Genomic DNA, 23,557 nt, shown 5'->3' with positions numbered 1-23,557 from the left:
TAATTTGACCGGAGTCATCCCCTGAGAAATTAGTGAAAATAAATAAAGATTCTGCCTGATATTTTGATTTTAAATCAAAATCACATTTAAATCCTAAAGCAAGGTCTGCAGTACATACTAGCTCGTCAGGTTAGTTAGAAAAGTGTAATTTTCCATCACCCGTTGCTAAAAATCTTATTGCATCCAAATTGTCAGACACTAGAGAAGCAAAAGCTCATGTTTAGCAGATTTTTTATTTTTATTTTAAAGTGAAAAAGAAGTCCTCGCCAAACAAGATTGATCAAATGAAGAACGGACATTTCAGACGTCAGAAACTGGAGAAGCCAAAGCTCATGTTTGGCAAGAAATTTTGAATATTATTTTTTTTATTTTAAAGTGAAAAAGAAGTCCTCATCAAACAAGCCCGATCAAAAGAAGAATGGACATTTCAGATTGACAAAAACAACAATTACAATACAATATTGCTCATCGCAGTTTAAGGCACAAATAACACAATCCTACGCACTTCCTTTTCCAGATTTACGACGCTTTAACCAATTTCTGCTATAGGGCAACTCTTTCAGAACTACAAAGTGCCAAAATCGAGAGAGAAACCTTTACTCAATGACCGATTATAATTAGACTATCGACATATTATAAATGATAAAGATGCAACCCTTAGATCACGCGCTCTGCTGGAAAATTACTGCCCCAGTTTTAGAACAAAAGGATGGTGTGTTACTAAGAAAAGAAAAAACAAATTTGTCTTAATTTATATATTTTTTTGTGTACAGCATAATAAAAGAAAAATTATGTTTTATGCTTGGAGAGACATCACTTAGTAGTTCCTGCAACAAAAAATAAGAAAAATATTAGTTAACTTGTCAAGCATTTACACTTCCTATGGACAAAATGGTTAAATGCTCGTTAGTTAAATTTTGGTTTTGACTTATCCCTTATAAAACAGTTAAATAATTGTATGTATTTAAATTTCCGGTTCTCTGCCTAAAGTGCATTTATTCACTTTCCATTGCCATGCTAGCAAGGCCGGCCATACAAAATTAGCATGTAAATACTGGGAACAATCTTACTATCTGGCACTTAAAGGGCTAGGGCCAATTGGAAGGTTTGCCATAAAACAAGAAGATGGCGCCGCAATTAATTTGATGACAAATCAAATTAATTCCTTGTCAATCAAATATCACTCTTTAAAACCATGCATGGGGGGCTCTTGATATCAAGGGACCAATTCACTGTAAAATTAAATGCTTAATTTGTATTTAAACATAAATTTCCATTATAAAAATTAAACGAATTACATTTTTACTTTTACATTTCAAAATGGTGAGCTTTATTTGTGAATATGTCACTTAAATTGTAAATGTAGTAAACATGACACTTTCGGGGCATTATACCAAAAATGTCCATACTAATTAGTCAAATAATAGTTGTTATGACTGTCTAAGGGTGACATCGTAGTGACATTGCATTGTTACAATGCGATGTCACGATGCGAGCATTTGTAGAGTCAGTACAGCGAGCTGAGCACTCCATCCATAGTTTCGGATGCTCGCCGCGAGCGACGTTACGACGTTATGTTACGACGAAATGCTCAGGTCAGTCTCCACCCTAATATATACGAATAGATCTACATAGGTCTTAGTAATGACAGAAGCCTAAAAAGGCTGGGAGTGCAATAATTGATGTCCGACTTTCTCTGGGGAGTGGGTTCTTTTACATAAAAAAAAATATTAGATAGGAATTATGTAAGAATAATTTTGAAAAAATAAAACTCACCATCTCTAAGTTTTATTTTATGACAAAATTATATACAAATATCCACATATGTCATCGCTTTACAAGTTACCAACTGACACATGGACTTCAATGTTCATTAACGTCGGTACTCCTTTGAGAAAAATTCGCACCGATATTAATTTACGTCCATACTCCCGAAAGACAAAATAGGATTAATAACTATTAAATAGTCAGCAAACATACTTAGCGACAATGCCGTCTTTCTTGGCCAGCCTCGCGATACAGTCGTCTGACTCTCCCATCCGCCTGATGGGTCCGCAGATGGTGTATACCTTGGAGGAGTCGGTCATGCGCCCGGTGGCGGGGTCCACCTCTGCGATGTTGATCTGGATGGAAGCATGGTCCTTAGCGTGGATCAGGCGGTTGCTGGTGGAGCTGAAAATTAAGTCAACTGCATTTTAACAACCACTTATGAAACAAACACTGAAATGTCTAGAACATGTGAAATATCTATATATGTGAAAATGTGTAGAATTCATTGTGTAAGTGGTGCTACATACTAATATGGAAATCCTATGGCAATTGATGAGTAAAAGGATTGCAAAAAGTAGCACTGAAGAAATGTGTACCGCACATGCTATCACTATTGTTTGGAAAATCAGTCCTTTATAGTCAAAAAATCTGTTTTTTTTTTTTTTAAAGAAAAATTTTGTGTTTTTAATTATTCTCAAAAATACTACAATTTCATACTATTTATGTGAGCCTAAGTGTGGTGAGTGACCGGAGCATTTTGTTGTAACGTAACGTTGTAACATCGCTCGCGGCGAGCATCAGCCAGCATCCGAAATTATGGATGAAGCGCTCGGCTCGTTGTACTGACTGCCTGAATGCTCGCATCGTAACAGGTTACGTTACGACGAAATGCTCCGGTCAGTCACCACCCTAAGAGGCTCATTATAAAAAATAGGTATCAAATTGAGGTAGATTGGGTTCTATCCCAGAAACTCTGACTCAAGAGTCTGCGACACTAACCACGGGACTACAACCCTACTAATTGGTTTTCAATTATATCTTAAAATCAATACATAATAGAAAATGTCAAGCATATCACATGCATTATGAAAATCTCTCGCAAAATACGTATGGAATTTGTCAAAAGAAGGACGAAAGTTAACTGAATGCAGTCGAAATGCGATCTCTCGTGTGACAAAACGATGTGTGATCGATGTTCGAATGATGAAATAAAGAAAGACTGCAAGGATGAGCTAAGCATATCAATAAAATTAAGATAGGCAGGGTGAGTTGGTTTGGACATGTGGAAGTGATGCCTGAAGAAAGAATGTTGAAACAAATTGATGAGGCAAAAGAAGTTGGAAATATGAGCAGAACAGACCAAGGAAAACTTGGAATTATCAAGTATATTACATACTTGAAAATGGTTGAGTCAGGAGTCGGAATATGTATGAGGAGATGCATGAATGTAGAAGAAGCGGGGAACGTTTGAAAAGAGAGTGGTGTGGCGTTCTATTCTCTTTGGCTACCATGAGGGGAAAGCTGCGTGATGGTTAGTTGGTTAGTTTTATCCTACCCGTTTGTCAGAATGGATAATTTTGTGCATTTGACAAAAGGACTTGAAAAAATATAACACTTTTAGCACTACGTGTCACATAGCACATTAACGTAAATGTAAAAACCTGATATTACATGCATTCGGTTTAGATATACTGTCAAGTCCGCTTATCACTCACACAACACAAGTTTATAATATTAAACTGTCATAAACGTCACTTGATATAGACTGTCAGAAGCAAATAATGAAATATTTTAAATTCGCACAAAATTAAAATATTCCACATTAGACCTTAATACTTCATAAATAAATAAAAAACTTTGGAACAGATATTGAATATACAAATTGAGGTTAAGTGATAAGTTCGATCGTCAAAAAATGACAGGTGTAAAACATACAAGACAAAAGTAATTTAAAAGACTTAGAATTTTCTCGAAATTATTGGAAAATAAAGAGTAGAAAATCAATTAAAGGTTTAAATCTGTATAATATATAATGCACGTGGTGAAACGTCAAAAACTCACCATTTCCTCGGGCAGTACAGATCAACGAATTCTCCGGCGTCGTTTTCCATTGTGATTCGAGCTGAAATTTCAAAAACAATTTGATTAAGCCCCTCAAAAAAGCAGTCAGATTAATAAAATACGGTATATTAACTTGAAAAACATACTTTTGTGGCAAAACACGCGTGTCAATCGAAAATGGCGGAGCAAAGAAAGAGCTTGCCGGTGAAACAGAAATCTGTACTTATTTCAATAAAATTGTCTATTATTGTTGCGTAGTGTTGTAATATGAAAACATGTGAAAATAAATTTATTAAAGTACTTACTCACTATTAAATTCATCTAATTTTTTTGACATCTCAAGTATTTGGACATACTCCAAATGTTGTTATTTAAAATTATTCATTCAATTTATAAAATAATCGACATATACTATTTTCGGTCAATTTCATAGATTTTCTTAAAATATAAAATATTTTGTTAAAACTCACTGTTGATATTTCCAACCAAATGCATCGACATTCACTAGAGAGTTTTAAATATTAACAATGCTTTGACTTTTCTTTTCTAAGATCTTTAAAAAAATCGTCATTCACCACCATGTTTTTTTACTTTTGTATTTTTTTATCAGAGTTTGTAATATCCCTAAACATAATACTATTTGATGAGGATATTTAAAAAAAATCATATGTCATGCTAAACGAATTCTATGTAAAAATAAAATCACTGACTGATTTCAACATTTAAAAAAATTCAAATATTTTTCGGCATTTAATAAAACATTTCAATAAAAGTCATTTAATATTTTCATGTGAATAGATATCGGCTGGTAGGACTTATAAAAATAAAATCTTAATAATAGAATATAAAAATGATAACAAAAGAAAGTGATTCAGATAATCAAAGAAATATTTATCAACCAAATAGTTATTTAAAAACTACACTATAGTTATAGTTTATGGTAATTTAAAAAAATGGCGGCGAAATCATTCTGCCAGCGGCAGTGTTGTGGGACGGGTTGTTTGTGCGATTCAATGTATTTACGGGGAGCGGTGAAGTCAGTCGCGTGAAGTTGTATTTCATTTGTGAAAATCGTTACGCGGATACATCGTAATATACTGATGTATTTTTAAATACAGTGATCTAAATTATGTAAGAAATCAAGCAGAAAATATATTACTGCATTGTATCCGAACGATGAACTAAGAAATTACGTGCTATAAAAGCAAACTACATTCCGAAAGAAAATGTCATTGAAGGTATTTATATTTGAAATTTGTAAACACGTTTTTATTTTTTAGTATTCTTGCTTTTTACATTCAATATTGACGTAATGGTTGAGAATAGTTCAAGGTGAGGTAATCGCACAATATTGACGTTTTGTGATTCTGTAGGGGCGCCTGAGCGACGTACTTATACAGATGAGTGTTTATGGTACGAGTAAATACGGAACGCAGGCCTGGAAATCTATTTATATATTCCATTTGACCTATAGCCCTATAGCTACGTACAACCTATTACCCAATGCCGAATTTTCTTTAGAGCTGGAAATCGCATTATTACGCGGTCGTACACAGTAATAAAACCGAATGCGGATATAGAACTTAGAATGCTATACAGTTCATCTGCATTGCGCGATTATTATTGGTTTAAAAAATAACACAATATTTGTATTTTTTTTCATACATATTATAAACAATTATATAATTTCATTATTACAATAAATGTATATTTTGATTTTTAATGTTATCAATCAATTTAAAAAATAAAAATGAGTCTTACTTACAAAAATATTATTCCATATATAACTACTTAAATAAAAACAACACAAAATTCCTAAAATCTACGGATATTTAAATTCTTCTTCTTCTAACGCTTATCCGCACCCAATGGTGCATAGGGCACTGCATCGTATTGTCACAGTGTTATCTTGATCGTCACTTACAAGAAGGCAAGATGATCACTTCTGCGCTTCAGGTACCAGTCCAGGATAATATTAAATAAATATAAGAGTGGAAAATCACTAATATTTATTTTTACTCCTCCTGGGAATCGAACCCGGGACCTCCAGCACAGTAGCTAAACTCGCTAACCATTAATTACACCATGGGGGCGGATAGATATTAAAATTAGGGATTCATGTCTACTCTTTGTACCTTCTTTAAACCCTTTTCGCAATAAAATAGTTCATAGGGTAATGTATCGGATTGATGCGGTGTTAACTTGATCGTTAAATAAATGAGGGCAAGGTTATCTAACCTTCAAATCTGAGAGAAGTGGAATATATTCAAAGGGATACAGATGACGTAAGTGAAGGAGCTCAGAAGGAAGGTCTATTCTACTATACGGGAAAGAGAATGGATAAGAAATGGCAGATATGAATAAGAAAATAGCAACAAAGGCTAGGGCACTCGGGGTTGCATTTTTTACTCCTTTGTACTTCTGAATCTCAAAGCGCTGAAATATCTTCTTCTTTGTAGTGTACACACGATATTTTATTGGACGTCTATATGATAACGGACCGAAGTTTTAATGTTTTTTTTACCCTTTTCTTATCCAATAATGCATAGGGCACTGCATCGTATCGACGCAGCTTTATCTAAAGCGTTAATTACATGAAGGCAAGGTGATCAATATAGCACTCCAAATTCTCGGACATGGATGCGGATGACGTAAGTGAAGGATAAGAGTTTAGGACAGTGGTCACCAACATACGGCCCGCGGGCCGGATCCGACCCGTCATAGATTTTCATCGAAATAATCCCGATTTCTGAGTATAAATAATTCCTATAGGATATATTGTATTATTTTACTTTATTTATTTATTTTTGAAACCACGGCGGCTATATTTAAATTTATTCATCGGAATTTTATTAGGTAGTAGGTATCCATTATTATTCCGAATACGGAATAAGAATTTATCTGGCCCCCCATTTAAATAAATATGTAATTAAATTAGGCCATTTTCTCAAAAAAGTTGGCGACCACTGGTTTACGATTTACTTTATAATTTATCGTGTTGGTAGCTACGTATTCTGTAGAATCAGGGGAGATCAGTGATCTTAGAATTGACGTGAGAATTTTATAAAAGGGACCAGTCGAACCTTATGTATTTTTGAACGACCTTGTAAATCCCCCCTCGATTTCGATATAAAATATAATTGACTGGCAATGGGAGAAACATTTTTTATATTAAATTTCGATCAAACATTCTAAATAATCTCCAAAAATATCCAAAATCCATGTATTTAAAAAAAAGCATCTTTGGTTGCCAACCTAACCTACTTTGAAATAAAATCGTTTCATTAAAATATATTTTACGAAAAAAAACTTGACCAGCTTTTTATTTGCAATATTTTTAAATTAGATTTCGTGATCATATTTGCATAGTTCCAGTAATTAATATTATGTTGGATATATCGTAGTCGTACAGGAGAAAGTGACCAACTACCAAAACGTAAAATGTTCAGGAGGGGTGATTTAAGTCACTTCTGCTTGGCAAGAAAATAAACGCCAATGCAGTTAGTCATTTTTAACAAGTCAACATATTATACTCCCAAGTTTAAAATCCTTTGGGAATTTTTCAGGGCAATATTAAGCTAGTAAGATATCAAATAGTCAATTATAACGTTTTTGTAAAACAATGCACTTGGTCACTTTCTCTTGTATGACTACGATATTTCTATTTTATATGTGCATTTATTATTATGTAAAATTAAAAACGGTTTTTTTATGTTAGGTTACGAATTATTTTCCATGTCGTTTGGCTAATTTATTAAAGTTGATGCAATTTTCATGTTTATATATTACGTTCTTGCGTATGGCCACCATACAGTGTATTTATTATTTATATAGTCTGCACGGAGCGTAACGAGCATTGCTCAGAGTAAAAACTGTTTGGATTACGATAATGGCCATGAAACCATACGCGCACATCTCGGATAAAAGGGAAAATGAAATAATTTTCTTTAATCACCTTTTTACCGTAGCTTATTCATCGCACAACTGTAAAAAAATATGGACCACTATTTTTAGAACTAATGGTAATACGGGCGAATTTAAGCATCAACCTATTTCCTTAATAGTTTTGATTTTTGGCATAAGTGTTCCTTAGATCCCTAAAAATATCCCTTTCAAAGTACCCACCCTTCGGGTGTCTACTCACCCTCCTCCTTTAAATGTGTCCCTATCCCTATTTTTTTTAAAACAGTCACAGCAAAAATTTTGTAGGCAAAAGGTTGCTTTATTTCCAAGTAAAAAAAAGTATTTATTTCCATTTTATATGACGTTAATGTTCTAAAACACAGATGATGTAAGTGAAATACAGACGAAGTTAAATATTATAACAACTTACAAGTATGTACATCTCTTAGTAGAGTAGCTCTTTAAAAAGGCTTTCGAATTTAGCCATCATTGAGAGTTTTCTAATCCCAATGGTACTATCTATTACCTACTACTACTACTGACCCTTATTCGCACCCAATGATGCATAGGGCACTGCATGAAAATGACACAGTGCTGGTTTGATCGTTTGTTATGTGTAGTCAATGTGATAAGTCCATTTATTAACTAACAGCTTCTTATTTATTAATTTCAGTTGTAAAACTGCCTATACTGTACTAAATATACATATTTGTATAGATTATTTCACCAAATATCTTTATTATACAATAGTTCTCTTTTTTTTATTGATATCTCAACAAAGATGAAGAAGAATATTCTAGGAAGTCTCAGCATTTAATGGAGTTTTAATATTTCATTGTCTATTTTTCGATTTGAGTGATATGTGCTGTATAATATTTAACATTCAGCCCATTATTGATAACCACATTACTCAATTTTTCAGTTTTATTTATGCTTTTTTTAAATCAACTAAATGCTACGTCGTCCGCGACATCTACTGTTGAAATTAGTATATTTTTTATTAGCAGAACCTTCATAAAACGTATATTAACTTCTTTCTCGAATTATTTTACGTAGAGCAAATCCAGATTTTGTGAACAAAAATTTTGACGCATTCTAAATATCGTGAATAACAATAATTCTCTAATAATTGAAACTACACTTGGGTTTTATTATTTTATTATTGGGTATGGAATTGAGAAAAGTGGGATCTTGGGAGAGATAGATTTATGTATTTGCAATCTAGAATTCTAATTCCATAGCAGATATTTTATTTTATTTGGTAGAAAACTTTTTGCATGCGACTAGTAAGCATTTCATCCTTCATAAAGCCCGCTATATTTTTGCATACCATTTTGAAGGACTGCACTTTTTTTTCTACTCAATTTATTTTCCCGACCGCGTCATGCATCCGTAGCATTTCGTTCAACACATTAAATTTAGCCCCAACAGACGCCTTTGTTATTTTCTAAAACAAATAACAAATACACATACTATTGTGGTCTTAATGTGTCGTCAATTTAAAGACAAAGCAGAGAACACTGCGGCACAAATTCAGCCTGAATTATTCTCAAACCAGACTTTACAAGCAAATAATTACATTACACAGACAATGAATAAATTATTTATTCAAAAATGACTTCAATTACGCAATTATTTCGCATTTCGGCGTACATTATTGGAAATTAAACTTTATTTTTTATTATTAATATATTTTTAAAATTTCAGCTATTATAGATTGAGATGCTTTTGACTATCACATTTTCATTCCACACGCTCCCACTCTTTTTTTTAAATCTCTTAATGTTTTAATAGTTATAAATGTGGAATTATTTAATTGGCTTTATTTTTATTAACGTAACTATTTTTGTTAATGTAATGTAATGTTTATTATTGTTAGTGCAACTATTTTTTTATAATTTTTTTTTTATGTTTAAAGCTATACAATTCCCAAAACAAGCAAAATAAAATAAATATTTATTATATTATATAGTAGGTGGATAAAAACCACATTATTTCATTAGTGGGTTGTTGATAACCAATTGTTTCCACTTTTATGTTTTCGTTTATCGTCTCCTCCGAGGCAAAATTCTTATCAAATTAATTTTTAATACAACAAATAATATTTAAAACGGCAACTGTATGGCTTATTTCACTTTTTTTTGACCGGTGTCAGGGTTTCGTCGTTACTGACATTATCAGACTGGCATGAGGCTAGCCAATTCTATGTTATATATATGTACAAGAAGGAAGGGGCCAAAAACCATGATTTTTATTATTTTTTTCTAAGAAAACTTATTAAAATTAAATGAATTTAAAAGTCATGCTATTCTTATAATCACATATTACATCAGGTAATAGTTTAAAGCAAGATTTTATATAAATGTTCAATTGCAAAAACCCATTTCTATAATAAATAAAATTTATTTAAAATACTGCTTTACTTTTTTACCATATTTTATATGTTAAAGAATACTTTTAATTCATTAGATTAAAATTTACAACATTTTGAGTGTGTCCAAATACTTGTTCACAAAATCTGGATTATCTCCAATTACAGGAGTTATTTTCATATTATTTTTTGACATCTCATCAAAGATGAAGAAGAATATGGAAGTCTGGGCATTTACGGGGCTGACGACCGTCATCGGCTGGTTTAAGTGATCACTTTACACACGTGTAACATTCACCATATAATATAAGAGTTTCTGCTTAGTAAAAAGCTTCTTTACATCTCACCAATAGATGTCTCTAGTGAAGTTCTAGTGATTCAAGAACAAGGTTTCTAAATTGGTTCATATATATAGAATTTCCAAGAATTTGAGTAGTGTGGTTGTCAATAATGGGTAAAATTGGTGAATGTTACACGTGTGTAAAGTGATCACTTAAACCAGCCGATGACGGTCGTCAGCCCCGTAAATGCCCAGACTTCCATATTCTTCTTCATCTTTGATGAGATGTCAAAAAATAAGATTAAAATTTGTTTACTGTTTGTACACTACTGCTTATATAGGAAAGAAAATGGAGGAAGAGAAGTAGGTAGTAAAATAAGAATATACGAATATATCGGCATTGCATAGGCCATTCAAGGTTGCATAACCGAATCGTAAATTCGTGAAACTTATGTGATATAAAAGCTACTAAGAATTTAAGCTAGATTAATTCAAGAAAGTACCGCGCAGAACGTAATAACAATTATTTATATTAGTAAATTATTATTATATATATTTAAATGTCAGGATCTTTTTTTTTTCATTTATATTTGAGAAATAATTGTGACTTGGTGACTAACTTATAAGTTAACAACAAAAAATCCTGACAAATAAATTTCTTAGAATTTCAATTCTTAAAGCCTTGAATATTCCATTCTAATAATCTAATTTTCGTGGTCACAGTTCAAATGAATAAATTATTTTATTATACTTTAACTATGTACTATTACACTTTAACTACTTTTATTATGTCTGCCTCCGTAGTGTAATGGTCAGCACGCTCGGCTACCGTTCTGGAGGTCCCGGGTTCGATTCCCAAGGGGGGTAAAATAAATATAAGTGATTATTTCACTCTAATATTTATTCAATATTACCCTGGACTGGTACCGGAAGCGGAGGGCTGATCACCTTTCCTTCATGTGTAAACGATCAAGATAACACTGCGTTTATATGACGCAGTGCTCTATGCACCATTGGGGTGCGGATAAGGGTTTTATTATTATTATTATTATACTTTATGTTTGTAAAACCCATCAGCATTCCAAATTTTATAATATTATCAACGGTCATGGTCATGATGCATTGTAAAGGGGTATTGAAACCACTCAAATATGTACCATTGCTATTTATTTTGATGATTCATATACATGTTGCTAATTAAAACATCGTGTAAATATGCTATACATGAACGCATGTTCAGCGATGCCTGTGTGAAAATGACTTCATATTGATCCTAAAAATTATTTAATTTATTTCATAAATTAAATGGTTTGCTAACGCAGGTCACCGATAAATTAATTTTTATCAAGGAATTAAATTTATTTTTATCAACTTATGTATTATTTTTGACGTCTCAAAATAGATGAATAAGAATATGTAATTCTGGCCATTTACAAGGGCTTACAACATGTCATAGGGTTGGTTAAGTGATCACTTAACACACGTGTAACATTCACCAATTCTGCCCATGGTTGACAACCACACTTCTTAATTTTGTTCAATCTAGATATATTGATCAATCTCATGACACAGTATGAGTGAGTTTACAACAGCCATCTATGTAGGGATGAGCCATCATTAAAAAAATGTTAAAAAATAATTCCCAAGTAGAGATAATCCAAATAACTCCTAAGTGGATAATCCAAATTTGTGAACAAGAATTTGGACACACTCGAAATGTTGTAATGTTCTGTATGTTATTCTAATAAACAAGCACTTTTATTATATAGATATTTAAATAGTAAATTGAATGATATCTTTCATATTTTGCAAAGGATTTTCGTTAATCCTTGTGGGCTACGTATTCACGATTTGGATATATCGCTCACTCCTTTCAAGAACGTCATAAATCAAAAAACGTGATTTTTCAGGAGAACGTTTTTAAAGCTTAAAAAAATAATACAATTTATTAAAAATAAATATCAAGCCACATATTGAACTTTTCACTGTGCAACAGATATTTTTAGGTTAAATGTGAAGGTTTTTTCTCCATTTGAAAAATAACTAGTTTATTTTTAAAAAAATCAATAAACAATACCTTTTCTTCAAAATGCAAAAACAACACTTTCTGCCCTGTAGCGGGTAAATATTAAGTTAAAAATATGCCTCTTTTGCTGGAATATAGTACATTTTCTGGGCATTACGAAAACCTTCATAACTGAAAATTGACAGTTTTTGATTTATGACGTTCTTGAAAGGAGTGAGCGATATATTAAGGCTAAGCGCGTCATCTTTTGTACAAAACACGGTGATTCAACATCTCGGCCTGTAATGATCAATTTAAAATCCTCTTTCAAGCCTACTGTGGTAATTTAAGTGACAACAATAACATTGATGGCGTAACGACATCCCGTACGAGCAAGTACGAGCAAGTACCTTGTGTGGTCGCTCACAGAATACTCGATTGTTAATATTTTCATTCCGCAATACATCTTCATACTCATACGCTTTTTATCAGATAAATTGGGTCAGACTGACCTTTAAAGTGGAAATAGACATGATCATTATTTTATTTTTTATTTTATTTTATTGGGGATTTTTACAGCCAAAACAATATATTATACAACATTAACAAAACTATGGCCAATCAAAAAAATCCTCCGATAATGCTATTCTTATGAAAGTTATGTTGGTTGGGGTGAGTGTGTGTGTGTGTGTGAGTGTGTGTAGTACCTATTCCATGTCAACATTTTAGCAGAAAGCATGCCATTCTTGAGGAATTGCTACTTAGTAGCGTGTGTGTGTGTGTTTTTTTTTCAATTACCTAACGTCCAAGTGACTCTGAAATATAGCTACGGCTTATGCAACACCGTTTATCATGTCCCTACTCAGGCGTCAACTTTATAAGTTTCATAGCCTATGCCTACTCGTGAGTGGATTTACTCTTCATGTTAAAGTTAAAGTTAAAGTTACTATAATTTCATGTAATTCATGAGTGAAAATTCTAGGCAAAAACACTCGCGAGCGTGTATGTGATAGATACATATAAGCATGCTCATTTCGAGTTTGCTCAAAAATCGTCAGTCGATCGATTTTCGCGCTTTCGGCGCGGGTGGAAGGGGGGTGCGTTCAAAACAAGACTTAAAGCAACTATACTTATCTCAAGCAAATGTATGACAATGTGGTGTATCTAGAGAGCACGCTCGTCTTAAGCATGCTTATAAGCATACTTTACTAGTAGCACGTCTATCTTTACATTTAGAATATTCAATATCGTTCATTGCAAAAAAAATCGATAGATGATCGTACGTTGCCCCAAAATAATAAAGTAATTAACCCTGTACATGAAAAATCCATATAAGTATAAGCAAATGTTCGTTTGCTCAAAATCATAAATCTTATAAAGTTATTCTCAGATTTCTTTGAAATTTTGACACAACATTGCATTCGAGTGCGTGTTTTATGCCGGTGGTTTTACCTGTGACGGGTAAAAACATGTTTTTTTGAAAAAAAGAAAAAAAAATCACTCCCAATGGCAAAGCCATCAGTTGAATGTACTAGCAACACACGTAATACTAAATATCGCTCATGGCGGAGAGCGTGTTTCTTTACAACTGCTAAAAAAATTAATATTGTATACCTTCAAGAATTGTGAAATTAAACAGTACATTCTTTTTTTTCTTTTCAATTTAACCAGATCGAGCCACAGGAATGTGTGGCCTGGTACAGTTAGTAGTAAACAAAATGATTTATTACTCGAGTTGTTTGAGATGTTGGTTCGCACTTGACTTACTCCATATCAGTTGGACCGAGTGACGTAAACGTTGATGACGTAATATTGAGATCATTTATTTTTCCACGATCTATGTTTCTTTTTAAAACCTTAAAAAGCATCTTTACATCGCAGGAAATATTGTCTGGAATCGAGAAATGACAATATGTTTATGTATTACGAACAAAATAACGTTTTTCGAATATCAGAATCAGTGTGAATTATAGACAAAAGAGCGGTGTAGTTGTCAAGCATGGGTAGAGCGGTGAATGCTACACGTGTATAAAATGATCACTTAAACCAGCCTATGAAATGTGGTACGCCCTGTAAATATCCAGACTTCCATGTACTTCTTCATCTTTATTGAGATGCATATATAAAAATAACGAAAGTGGACCAAATCCAGATTTGGGAAAAAAAATGGACATACTTAAAATATTGACTATCAATTATTACTGTTATTTTTTATTGTTGTTTCAACAATTCGGTAAACTGTGAATAAATTTGATTTTTTAAATATTTTTTTGTTTTTGAAAATTCTTTGATATTTTTAATTGAACATTATGTGAGCGAGGTAATATTTTAATCCACTTCTTTGATTTACAATTCTATGACTGGCTCTTCCGTTCTTGATAATATTATACGTCCTAGTCTGGATTGCATTGAACTGTAAAATCATTCAAGCAAAGTAATTTGTTTTTTTTTTCTTCCGGAAACTCATCGATGTGGAAGAAAATAGAATTTCGATTAGGTACGTACTGCAAAATCAATTTGGAGATTATCTAACTTAAGCCAACAGTAGAATGGACCCACGAAACTGAGATATTTGCGTTTTGCAATGTATTTTTCTACTTTTTATTTTTATTTTAACTAGATATAACGCGACACGTGTTTCGACGCACTCCGCATCATTTTTTAATATCGTAATGCGAATGATGCGGAATGCATCGAAACACGTGTCATAATAGATTTTAAGAAATAGTGATATTTGCCAAGTAAAACTTAAATTTAAAATGGATAGATATTACCACAAACTGACTGCCGAATCAATTAATGAATTTAAATATAATTCATCGCTTTTATTTTGTATGTTGAATTTATCAGATTTTCATTTAAAACGTTAAATATTCACGCCTCCATAGTGTATTGGCGGTCCCGGATTCAATTCCCAGGCGGGTAAAATTTTTTTTTTCGCCCTAATACTTATTTTATATTACCCTGAATTGGTAACTAAACCGCAGGATTGAACACCTTGCCTTCATATAAATAACGATCAACTTAACGTCTGTCGCAGTGCCCTATGCACCATCAGGAGCGGTAAATGAAATATATTTCATATAATATTATAATGACAGAATTTCATAGTTATATTTAAGGTAACAAAATTTTTATTGTCCATATTTTAATATGATTTAATTAATGTCCATTGAATATTTAATTTTCCTCAATTTCAGTTAATTATTGTAATTGTTTTTTCTCCCCTTTCTACTCCTCTCATATCCTTAAATACAATGTATTTTATTTGTATAAGACAAAATCACTAGCAAACGTGGGGAAGCTTATAATAATAAATAGTAATAACTATTAATATAAGCTTCAAATTTATTTATCGTCTGTAATTTCTCAAAAATATTATATCGATTTTTACATCAACCGGAATAATTCTACAGTTTTTTTTCTACATGCAATTATGTTTGTTGCTTTATAACAAGAATTTATCTTTGTCTACATTGCTACGAGTATCTGCCGTGAAAATTTCAATATCAAAACATCTCATTCCTCGTAAAAGGAACTTTAGCAATTTCTTGGTAGGTATTATATCGCCGCTTTAATCCTGGAACAGAACGTCGGTACTTAATATCTAACTGTATTCTTGTATGCATAGTGGTAAAACTCATAATCCACGTTATAATTAGAAATAATAACCAATCTAAAAACCGTACTGAAGGTCAGTAACATAGCGGTAAACCAACAACGCCAGTAAGGTTCCGATCGAATCATTTATTCCCTCCGCTATGTGCTAGTCCCTGCATGCCTGCTTCACGGAAGGCTGGACCTGCCGAGACAACACTGCTCGTCTCCTCACCTGCTTCCTGTTCCCTGCTCCCTGCCAGCTTCCGGTATCCTGAACTGCTTCTCCACCCGTGACTAACCGCAAGGTGTACGGTGACCTCGAACCGAGAAAAGATTAATGAATTCACGGCCAGAATCTTATCACCAGTAGAGCGCTGGTGCACTACACGCAATTTTACTGTCCGGCAGTCCGGTTAGCATGAAAAAACGGATGATTGGCTTGTGCTTTTGTCCAACTTTCTTAGGATCGGTGCGCTCGATCAGTGCGCGTGAAGTCGATCACGCTAAACTGTCTTAGTCGCTTTTATTTGAAAAAAAAAACGGACTGCCGGACAGTAAAATTCCGTGTAGTGCACAAGCGCCCGTACCCTCTCATCATCATTACATATAAAAAAAAACTCGTATGTAAAAAATGTAAATATTATGTATATACCTACTTGTAATACAAATTAATGAAATCACTATCGAACTCTGATTGGCTACGCAAGCACTGCCGAATGGACCAGTGGTTAGACAACTTTTTATTTGATTTTTCTCAAAACAAAAATTGTTTAAAAGAATCAGTGATACAACTACGTTCATACATATTGCTCACTCCTTTCAACAACGTCACATATCAAAAAAACTTGAATTTTCACAAGATCGTTTAAAAATATAATAAAATGTATAAAAAATAAATATCAAGCTACTCATTGAACTTTTTACTGTGCAACAGATCTTTTTAGGTAAAACCTGAATGTTTTTTCTACATTTGAAAAAAAATGGTATATTTAAAAAAATAATTAAACTATACCTTTTCTTCAAAATGCAAAAATAACACTTTATGCCCTGTAGCGGGTAAATATTAAGTTAAAAATATGCCGCTTTTGCAGGGATATAGTACATTTTCTGGGCATTCCGAAAACACGCACAACCGAAAATTGACGATTTTTTTAAAAAACATATATGACGTTGTTGAAAGGAGTGAGCGATATTATACATGCAATATAAAGAAGAAGAAAAAAAACATGTTCTTTCAAACTTTGTAATTATTAGTAACTAGTCATCAATCAACGCCAATGGAAGTTGAGCTTTTTTCAAAATACTGAGTTGTTTCCGGTCTGTATGACAGTAGACGTCAAAACGAATGAAGCTTAATGTGTTTTTGTCCCATTAAGTATGACGATTTTTGGTCTTTAAACAACATAACTAGCGTTTTTACTCTGTTCTCAATTGATTAATAACCACTAAATGCTTTTCTTCTTATCAAAGTGTAGTTTTTGAACGAATGAAGATCTATTTTGAATATTGAAAGCATTAACATTGTGGATCATATTGATATATCATTTCGAGAAATAAAAAGACTTTGTGTTTTGATCCACTCACATTTTTATTAACCAACTAGTTTCGGCAACAACCTGTTGCCATAAATTAAAACCTGTTGTCTTAAATTAAACCCTGAAGAGGGCAACAGGTTGTTGCCGAAACTTGTTGGTTAATAAAAATGTGAGTGGATCAAAACACAAAGTCATTTTATTTCTCGAAATGATATAAATGAAGATCTTTTCATAATAGTTTTCCGGAAAAGACTTACAGGGATGCTTTAGATTTTATATTTTTTAAATCAGGGGGACCCGCCTTTTAACTACCCACATTGACAACATTGTAAAAATCTACATGATATCTTCTTCTTCTAACAGTTATCCACACCCAATGGTGCATAGGGTACTGCATCATATTATCTTGATCGTAATTTACATGAATAGTGATCAATCCTGCACTAATCCGGAATAATATTAAATAAGTATTCGTGAAAAATCACTGATATTTACTTTTATCCTCACCCCCTGGGAATCGAGCCCTTGGCGTCCAGCACGGTAGCTAAACGCGCTATTTAATTGTGGAAGCGGACATGAGATGATTTGGTCAATAATGTTGTGAAAACATAACGAGCAAAGAATGTAGAATATGTAGTAGAAATATTTAAAGTATGTTGTTTAAAATTAATTAACCCGTGGATGTTTTACTACAAAATTAACGGATAGAAAAAGCAAATCAAATATTGAGATGTCTGACATTTTGAGAATCCAATTTTTGGATATATGGTTGAATTAAAAAAGTTGCAATTCTCAGTGAGTTTTTAAGGTACTCATAAGATATTTTCGTTCTAGATTTATTATTCATGTGCTTCGTCCAAATGTAAGTGCGCCTAAAAATAGCGATGGCATAAATAAGGCACGATTGTGAAGCGTGGGGTACTTTTTCCTGAGAAGATATATCTTTCAAAAGTCCAAAACTTTTGTATGAACAGACTCACTACTGACCGCGATCATTTTAAGATAAAAAAGATCAAGGCCTTAAAAAACGGAATGTAATCATTATGGCGATTTGATTACATGTAATAAATTAAAATAAAATCAACTTTATAAAGTTAATAACTTTGCTTTCACCACTTTTTTTATTAGTACAATTTAACCTACCGGTTTCGACAATACCTTGGCATCATCAGGTAGGTTAAATTGTATTAATAAAAAAAAGTGGCGAAAACAAAGTTAATTAATTTTATAAAGTTTATAAAATGTGCCACAAAGTAACTGCGGAAAACATTCAAGAAACAAATAAAATCAGTAAACAATCAATTTTCTTCTTTTTCATTTTGTCAGCACATAGATGCCTAGGCTACTTGGTTAGGAAGATCTCCTACGGTTGCTTTTCTTGTTGTCAGCAATCACTATTTCTATGTATGTGGGCGCCGCCAAGAAGACATCAGCATTCTCAATTTTCTTTTCTTTGTACATAAATATCAAACTATATTCTAATTTCCAGAAAGAGTCCCGGACCGATGTCCAGTTCCATCTGGCAGCTCTACGAGGTGATGCAGAGAGGGTCAGGAGATTCCTGGATACTGGGAAAGTTCATGTGGATTCCAGAGATCAGGTAAGAAAAAAAAAGACATCACGAATTACATCGAAACTTTTTATTTTATTTGTCTATTTGTACGTGATAAAAAAGGTCAGACATACGAAAGAACTTATTCTTTTACTGTAGTACAATTTTTTTTTTTAAATCTAGTGTGAGAGACACAATATTTTCGGTAATAGATAGCCAAGTAAACGCGGGTCGTTCGTGAACGACCAGATCCTAATAACCCGTTCAGTGCCTATTTAAACAGAAGTAGCAATCATAGTTTTTATGTTACAAAATAAGTTCAAGTTAAAAAAATCGTAAATAATCAATCAAGTTATCGGTGAATCATCGATGAAGTTATCGGACACCAAATTTGGGTGAATTTTGTTTATTTACGCTAATGTTATTGGCTCACTGATTCACTGAATTTGAACTAATTACACAGCAGATGTCTTAGAGATGAAAGTAAGGATGAATAAATCTATGATTATAAATACGGCTGTCCAAACTTAAAACACAGAAAAGGACATTTTTTGTAGTACGTTTTTTTAGCATTTTTGGACTAAGCAGAATCTATTTAGTCCAAAAATGCAAAAAAAAAACGTACTTAAAAAAAAATTCCCTTACTGTGTTTTGAGTTTGGACAGCCGAATAGTGATACAAATTTTCTATATGATCCAACTTGATTGCCAACTATTGTAGCACAGAAGTCAATAAAAGGTTGATAACCGCTAGTACCTATACTGTTCATTGACTGAATCGCCCGATTAACCGGTAGCGATGTTAAAATCAACTAGTCGTACGCATTTGTTATTCTTCTCGTTATAAAACGACGTGAACGTGATATGAATACGTTTAGAAAATGATACATTTGAAAACGACTATTTAAAAACCGATATTATTCGTAAAACCTGCATTATTCGTTGTGAAATTGGACGAAGAAAGTTCGTGCGGCTTCCGATGTACCTCAGTATGCGGCGATTCTCGTCTAACCCGTGCGATGGCCGCGGCAAGGTCGTTCATTTCGCTTTTTATTTAAGTATTTTTAGTTAACTTTCTAGCCGGCAGTAGCAGCACCGGTTCGGCTGCACCGGATACATGTTATTCTACCGGAAACTGCACTTATTTATTTACGAAGCTCCGCGCTTCGCGGCTAGGTAGCTAGGTTTCCGCCCAACTCTAATTATTCGTAATATTGATAATGCGGTCGATAATGCGTTGATGGAATTTTAAGTAAACGGTTACTGTATGGTTTAGGTTTTCATATATTTACCAGTTAAGTTTTCTTTTGATTTGTTTTTTTCCCGGGACTCGAGTGTCAGATATTCAATTCATTTTTCATTTAAACCCTTATCTGCACCCAATGGTGCATAGGGCACTGCATCATATAAACGCAGTGTTATCTTGATCGTTAACACATGAAGGAAAGGTGATCAGTCCTCCGCTTCCGGTACCAGTCCAAGGTAATATTAGATAAATTATAAAAATGAAAAAATCACTTATATTTATTTGACCCCCCCTGGGAATCGAACCCGCGACCTCCAGTACGGTAGCCGAGGGTGCTGACCATTACACTACGGAGGCGGACAAAAAAGTGGAGCGGAGTGTCAGATAACTAAGATTTATTTGCTGTTAACACTAATTTGGATATAAATACATAATCCTATGAAATGTTTTAGTATTCAATATTTTTTTGTCCAACTCAAATACATTTTTCTAAATGTGAAATTCTTTTCGCAGTTCACAATAATTACCTTATGAATTAGTTTTGTACATTATGCAGATCGCTTCTGGGCTTGCTTTTACCATCAAGCGTAATTTTATAGATTCCAAATCAAGTTTTTTTTCAATTTGATAAATTCCAATTGAGGGTTATATTGTTTTTTACTCACACCTGTACAGTAAGCCCAGATGGAGTTAGACACTTTGTGGATTAAACCGACGATATCGTCATGCCAATGCCAACGTCGCTAATCAGCATTTTCCAGTTTTGGTCAACTGTAAATACTGAAATATGTACAGCTTTAATAATAATAATAAAAAAATATTTTTAACAGTAGTAAATTAATAAAATTCAATTTACTAAAGTGTAAGATTTTTTGTAATTTTATTTTAATAATATATTTATAAATAGGTACATATATCCTTTGTAAGTAAAGAGTTTATGAAAATACTACGTTGCGATGCTATATATTTAAATTTATTACATATGCGGAATGATTGTCCACCTCCACAGTGCAGTAGTTAGCATGTTTGGTGCTGCAAGTCTCGGGTTCAATTCCCAAGGGGGTCAAAATAAATTTGTCATTCTAATGTTTATTTTAAATTATCCTAGACCTGTAGCACACTACTTGATCACGATGTAATTAACGATCAAGAAAACAATGCGTCAAAACAATACAGTGCCCTATGCACTATGCACTTCGTTATAAAATACCTGCATATACCATAATATTATCATAAAGACCATATCGTAGTCGTACAGGAGAAAGTGACTAACTACCAAAACGTAAAATGTTTAGGAGGGCCATTTAAGTCACTATTGCTTGTCAAGAAAATAAACATCAATGCAGTTAGTCATTTTTAACTAGTCAATATATTATACTTCCAAGTTTAAAATCCTTTGGGATTTTTTCAGGGCAATATTAAGCTAGTAAGATATCAAATAGTCAATGATCATGTTTTTGTAAACAAATGCACTTGGTCACTTTCTCCTGTATGACTACAATATATTCAGTGAAAAATATTTTTTTATTAAAAAAAATAAAAGTGTTTCTGATAATTAAGATTAAATGGACCTATAAGTTGATTAAGTTGTAAAGTAATGAAGTTTATAATAACGATAATAAGTAATACATTCTGAATACAATGCATTCCACGGTAAAGAATAATAACGGTGGCTATTCAATTCATTTACCTTCAGTTTAGATAATGGAAAATGATCTAAACAAAACAATAATTACAAAAAAGTTACACGCTATTTCAAATTGCAATGAATGCAACCGGATAGTAAAAAATATCAACGGGCATGATATTGGTAAATGACTACGAATTAAATTAATCTAATGTTGGGTAAATACCCCGGTAATTGTCACTAACCACATATATATCATTCATGAAATCTAGTTTATTTTTTGTCATATAAATGAATGTAGAATATTTCTTATATTCAAAGATTTTCAAAGGTTTGCTTAACTTTCCAAAGATAAAAATTGTTCTATTCAAAATATTATTCCTACCAGTTATGGTCACCTTAGATATTTTGAAGTGTAGAAATTGACTTACTAGATTTTTTTTTCTTAACTACAATATTTTTTAACATTGGCAAGTCTACTTGGTCTAGCAATGGAAATTGAGATACATCACTAATTATAACAAATACAAATATATTACGCAGCCAGGAAAAAACGTAAGACAGTCACAAAATCACTGTGCAACTCGACTGTTACAAATATTTTGATATACATCATTGCTATGCCAATAAAGGCAATATTTTCAAGACATAATAATAAGATACTCAAATTTCGGTATTTATTTTCATAATAGCCACTATGATTTAAAGTTAATGGAATCAATAGTGTCAACGACTGGGGGGATGGGTGTCAATAATACTCGTGCTTTCCCTAGATTACACCAGATGAGTATGATGGTGCAAACATAAAAATGTGTATACATAATTTACCTGTCTTGTTATTACATATAATTTTTACCATCAGTCAAATGTGCAACATCGTTATTACGACAGTCTTTGGTCTTTATTACACCATATTCTTTATTTATATACATTTATGTAAATTATATATTGGTGTATACGGGATAATAAGAAGCTTTATTGTATTTTTAAAAAAACCAGCCAAGCGTCGATATTTGATCACTTATATTTTCATGTTTTATGAATTATTTTGTCTTCAATAAGCTGAAAGTCTTTTCCGGATTACTTTCAGTTTTACACGTTTCGCGTAAGAAATATTTATGGTGTATAAAATTCCAATTTAACCAATAAATTCACAATTAATATGCTCAGTATGCAATAAATACATACGTAATAAATCTCTGAATTTCAGTGTGCATATTCACGTTAGATAAGTTCATGGTAAATCCAGACATCGCAACCTCTGCCTCCGCAATGTAGTGAATAGCGTGTTTGACTACTTTGCTGGAGTTCTCGGGTATTTTCAGGGGTTCAAAATAAAATCAATGATATTTCACTGTACCTAATATTTATTTCGTATCACCTGAAGCGCAGGAGTGATCACCTTGCTTTCGTTTGATTAACGGTCAAGAAAACACTGCATCGATACGGTGCGGTGCCCTATACACCATTGTGTACGGATAAGGATTAGAAAAACGCTAAGATAAAGATCCAGACAAAAAATACATTTAAAATGCTGAAATTACAAACAAAAAGTTTGATGCATATTTTCCTCGTATTTTCGGAACTTTTGATTAGCATGCTACCGAA

At 32.7% G+C, this 23,557-nt stretch overlaps 2 protein-coding genes across 2 annotated transcripts in view; one reads left to right on the top strand and one right to left on the bottom strand.

Moving 5' to 3' along the window:
* Nucleotides 1-740: 740 nt before the first annotated feature.
* On the bottom strand, nt 741-4,026 carry RpS21 (ribosomal protein S21). Its single transcript, XM_088262396.1, has 4 exons — nt 3,978-4,026; nt 3,832-3,892; nt 1,981-2,172; nt 741-827 (listed from the first exon to the last, which is right to left on the bottom strand). The coding sequence occupies exons 2-4, from the start codon at nt 3,879-3,881 to the stop codon at nt 818-820; spliced, it is 252 nt and encodes an 83-aa protein (XP_088118522.1). The 5' UTR covers nt 3,882-3,892; nt 3,978-4,026; the 3' UTR covers nt 741-817.
* A 763-nt stretch (nt 4,027-4,789) lies between these two features.
* LOC148308044 (uncharacterized) overlaps nt 4,790-23,557 on the top strand; it is a 28,972-nt gene continuing 10,204 nt past the window's right edge. Inside the window, exons 1-2 of the mRNA XM_088262411.1 lie at nt 4,790-5,069; nt 19,015-19,125. Of these exons, the coding sequence (XP_088118537.1) occupies nt 5,058-5,069; nt 19,015-19,125 (123 nt within the window). The 5' untranslated portion in view covers nt 4,790-5,057. The remainder of the gene's footprint in view (nt 5,070-19,014; nt 19,126-23,557) is intronic.

The sequence above is a fragment of the Brachycentrus maculatus genome, unplaced genomic scaffold (assembly GCF_059751285.1).
Source record: "Brachycentrus maculatus isolate JH-2025_06_01 unplaced genomic scaffold, ASM5975128v1 h1tg000179l, whole genome shotgun sequence".
NCBI lineage: Eukaryota > Metazoa > Arthropoda > Insecta > Trichoptera > Brachycentridae > Brachycentrus > Brachycentrus maculatus.
This window is presented reverse-complemented; position numbering and strand designations above follow the sequence as displayed.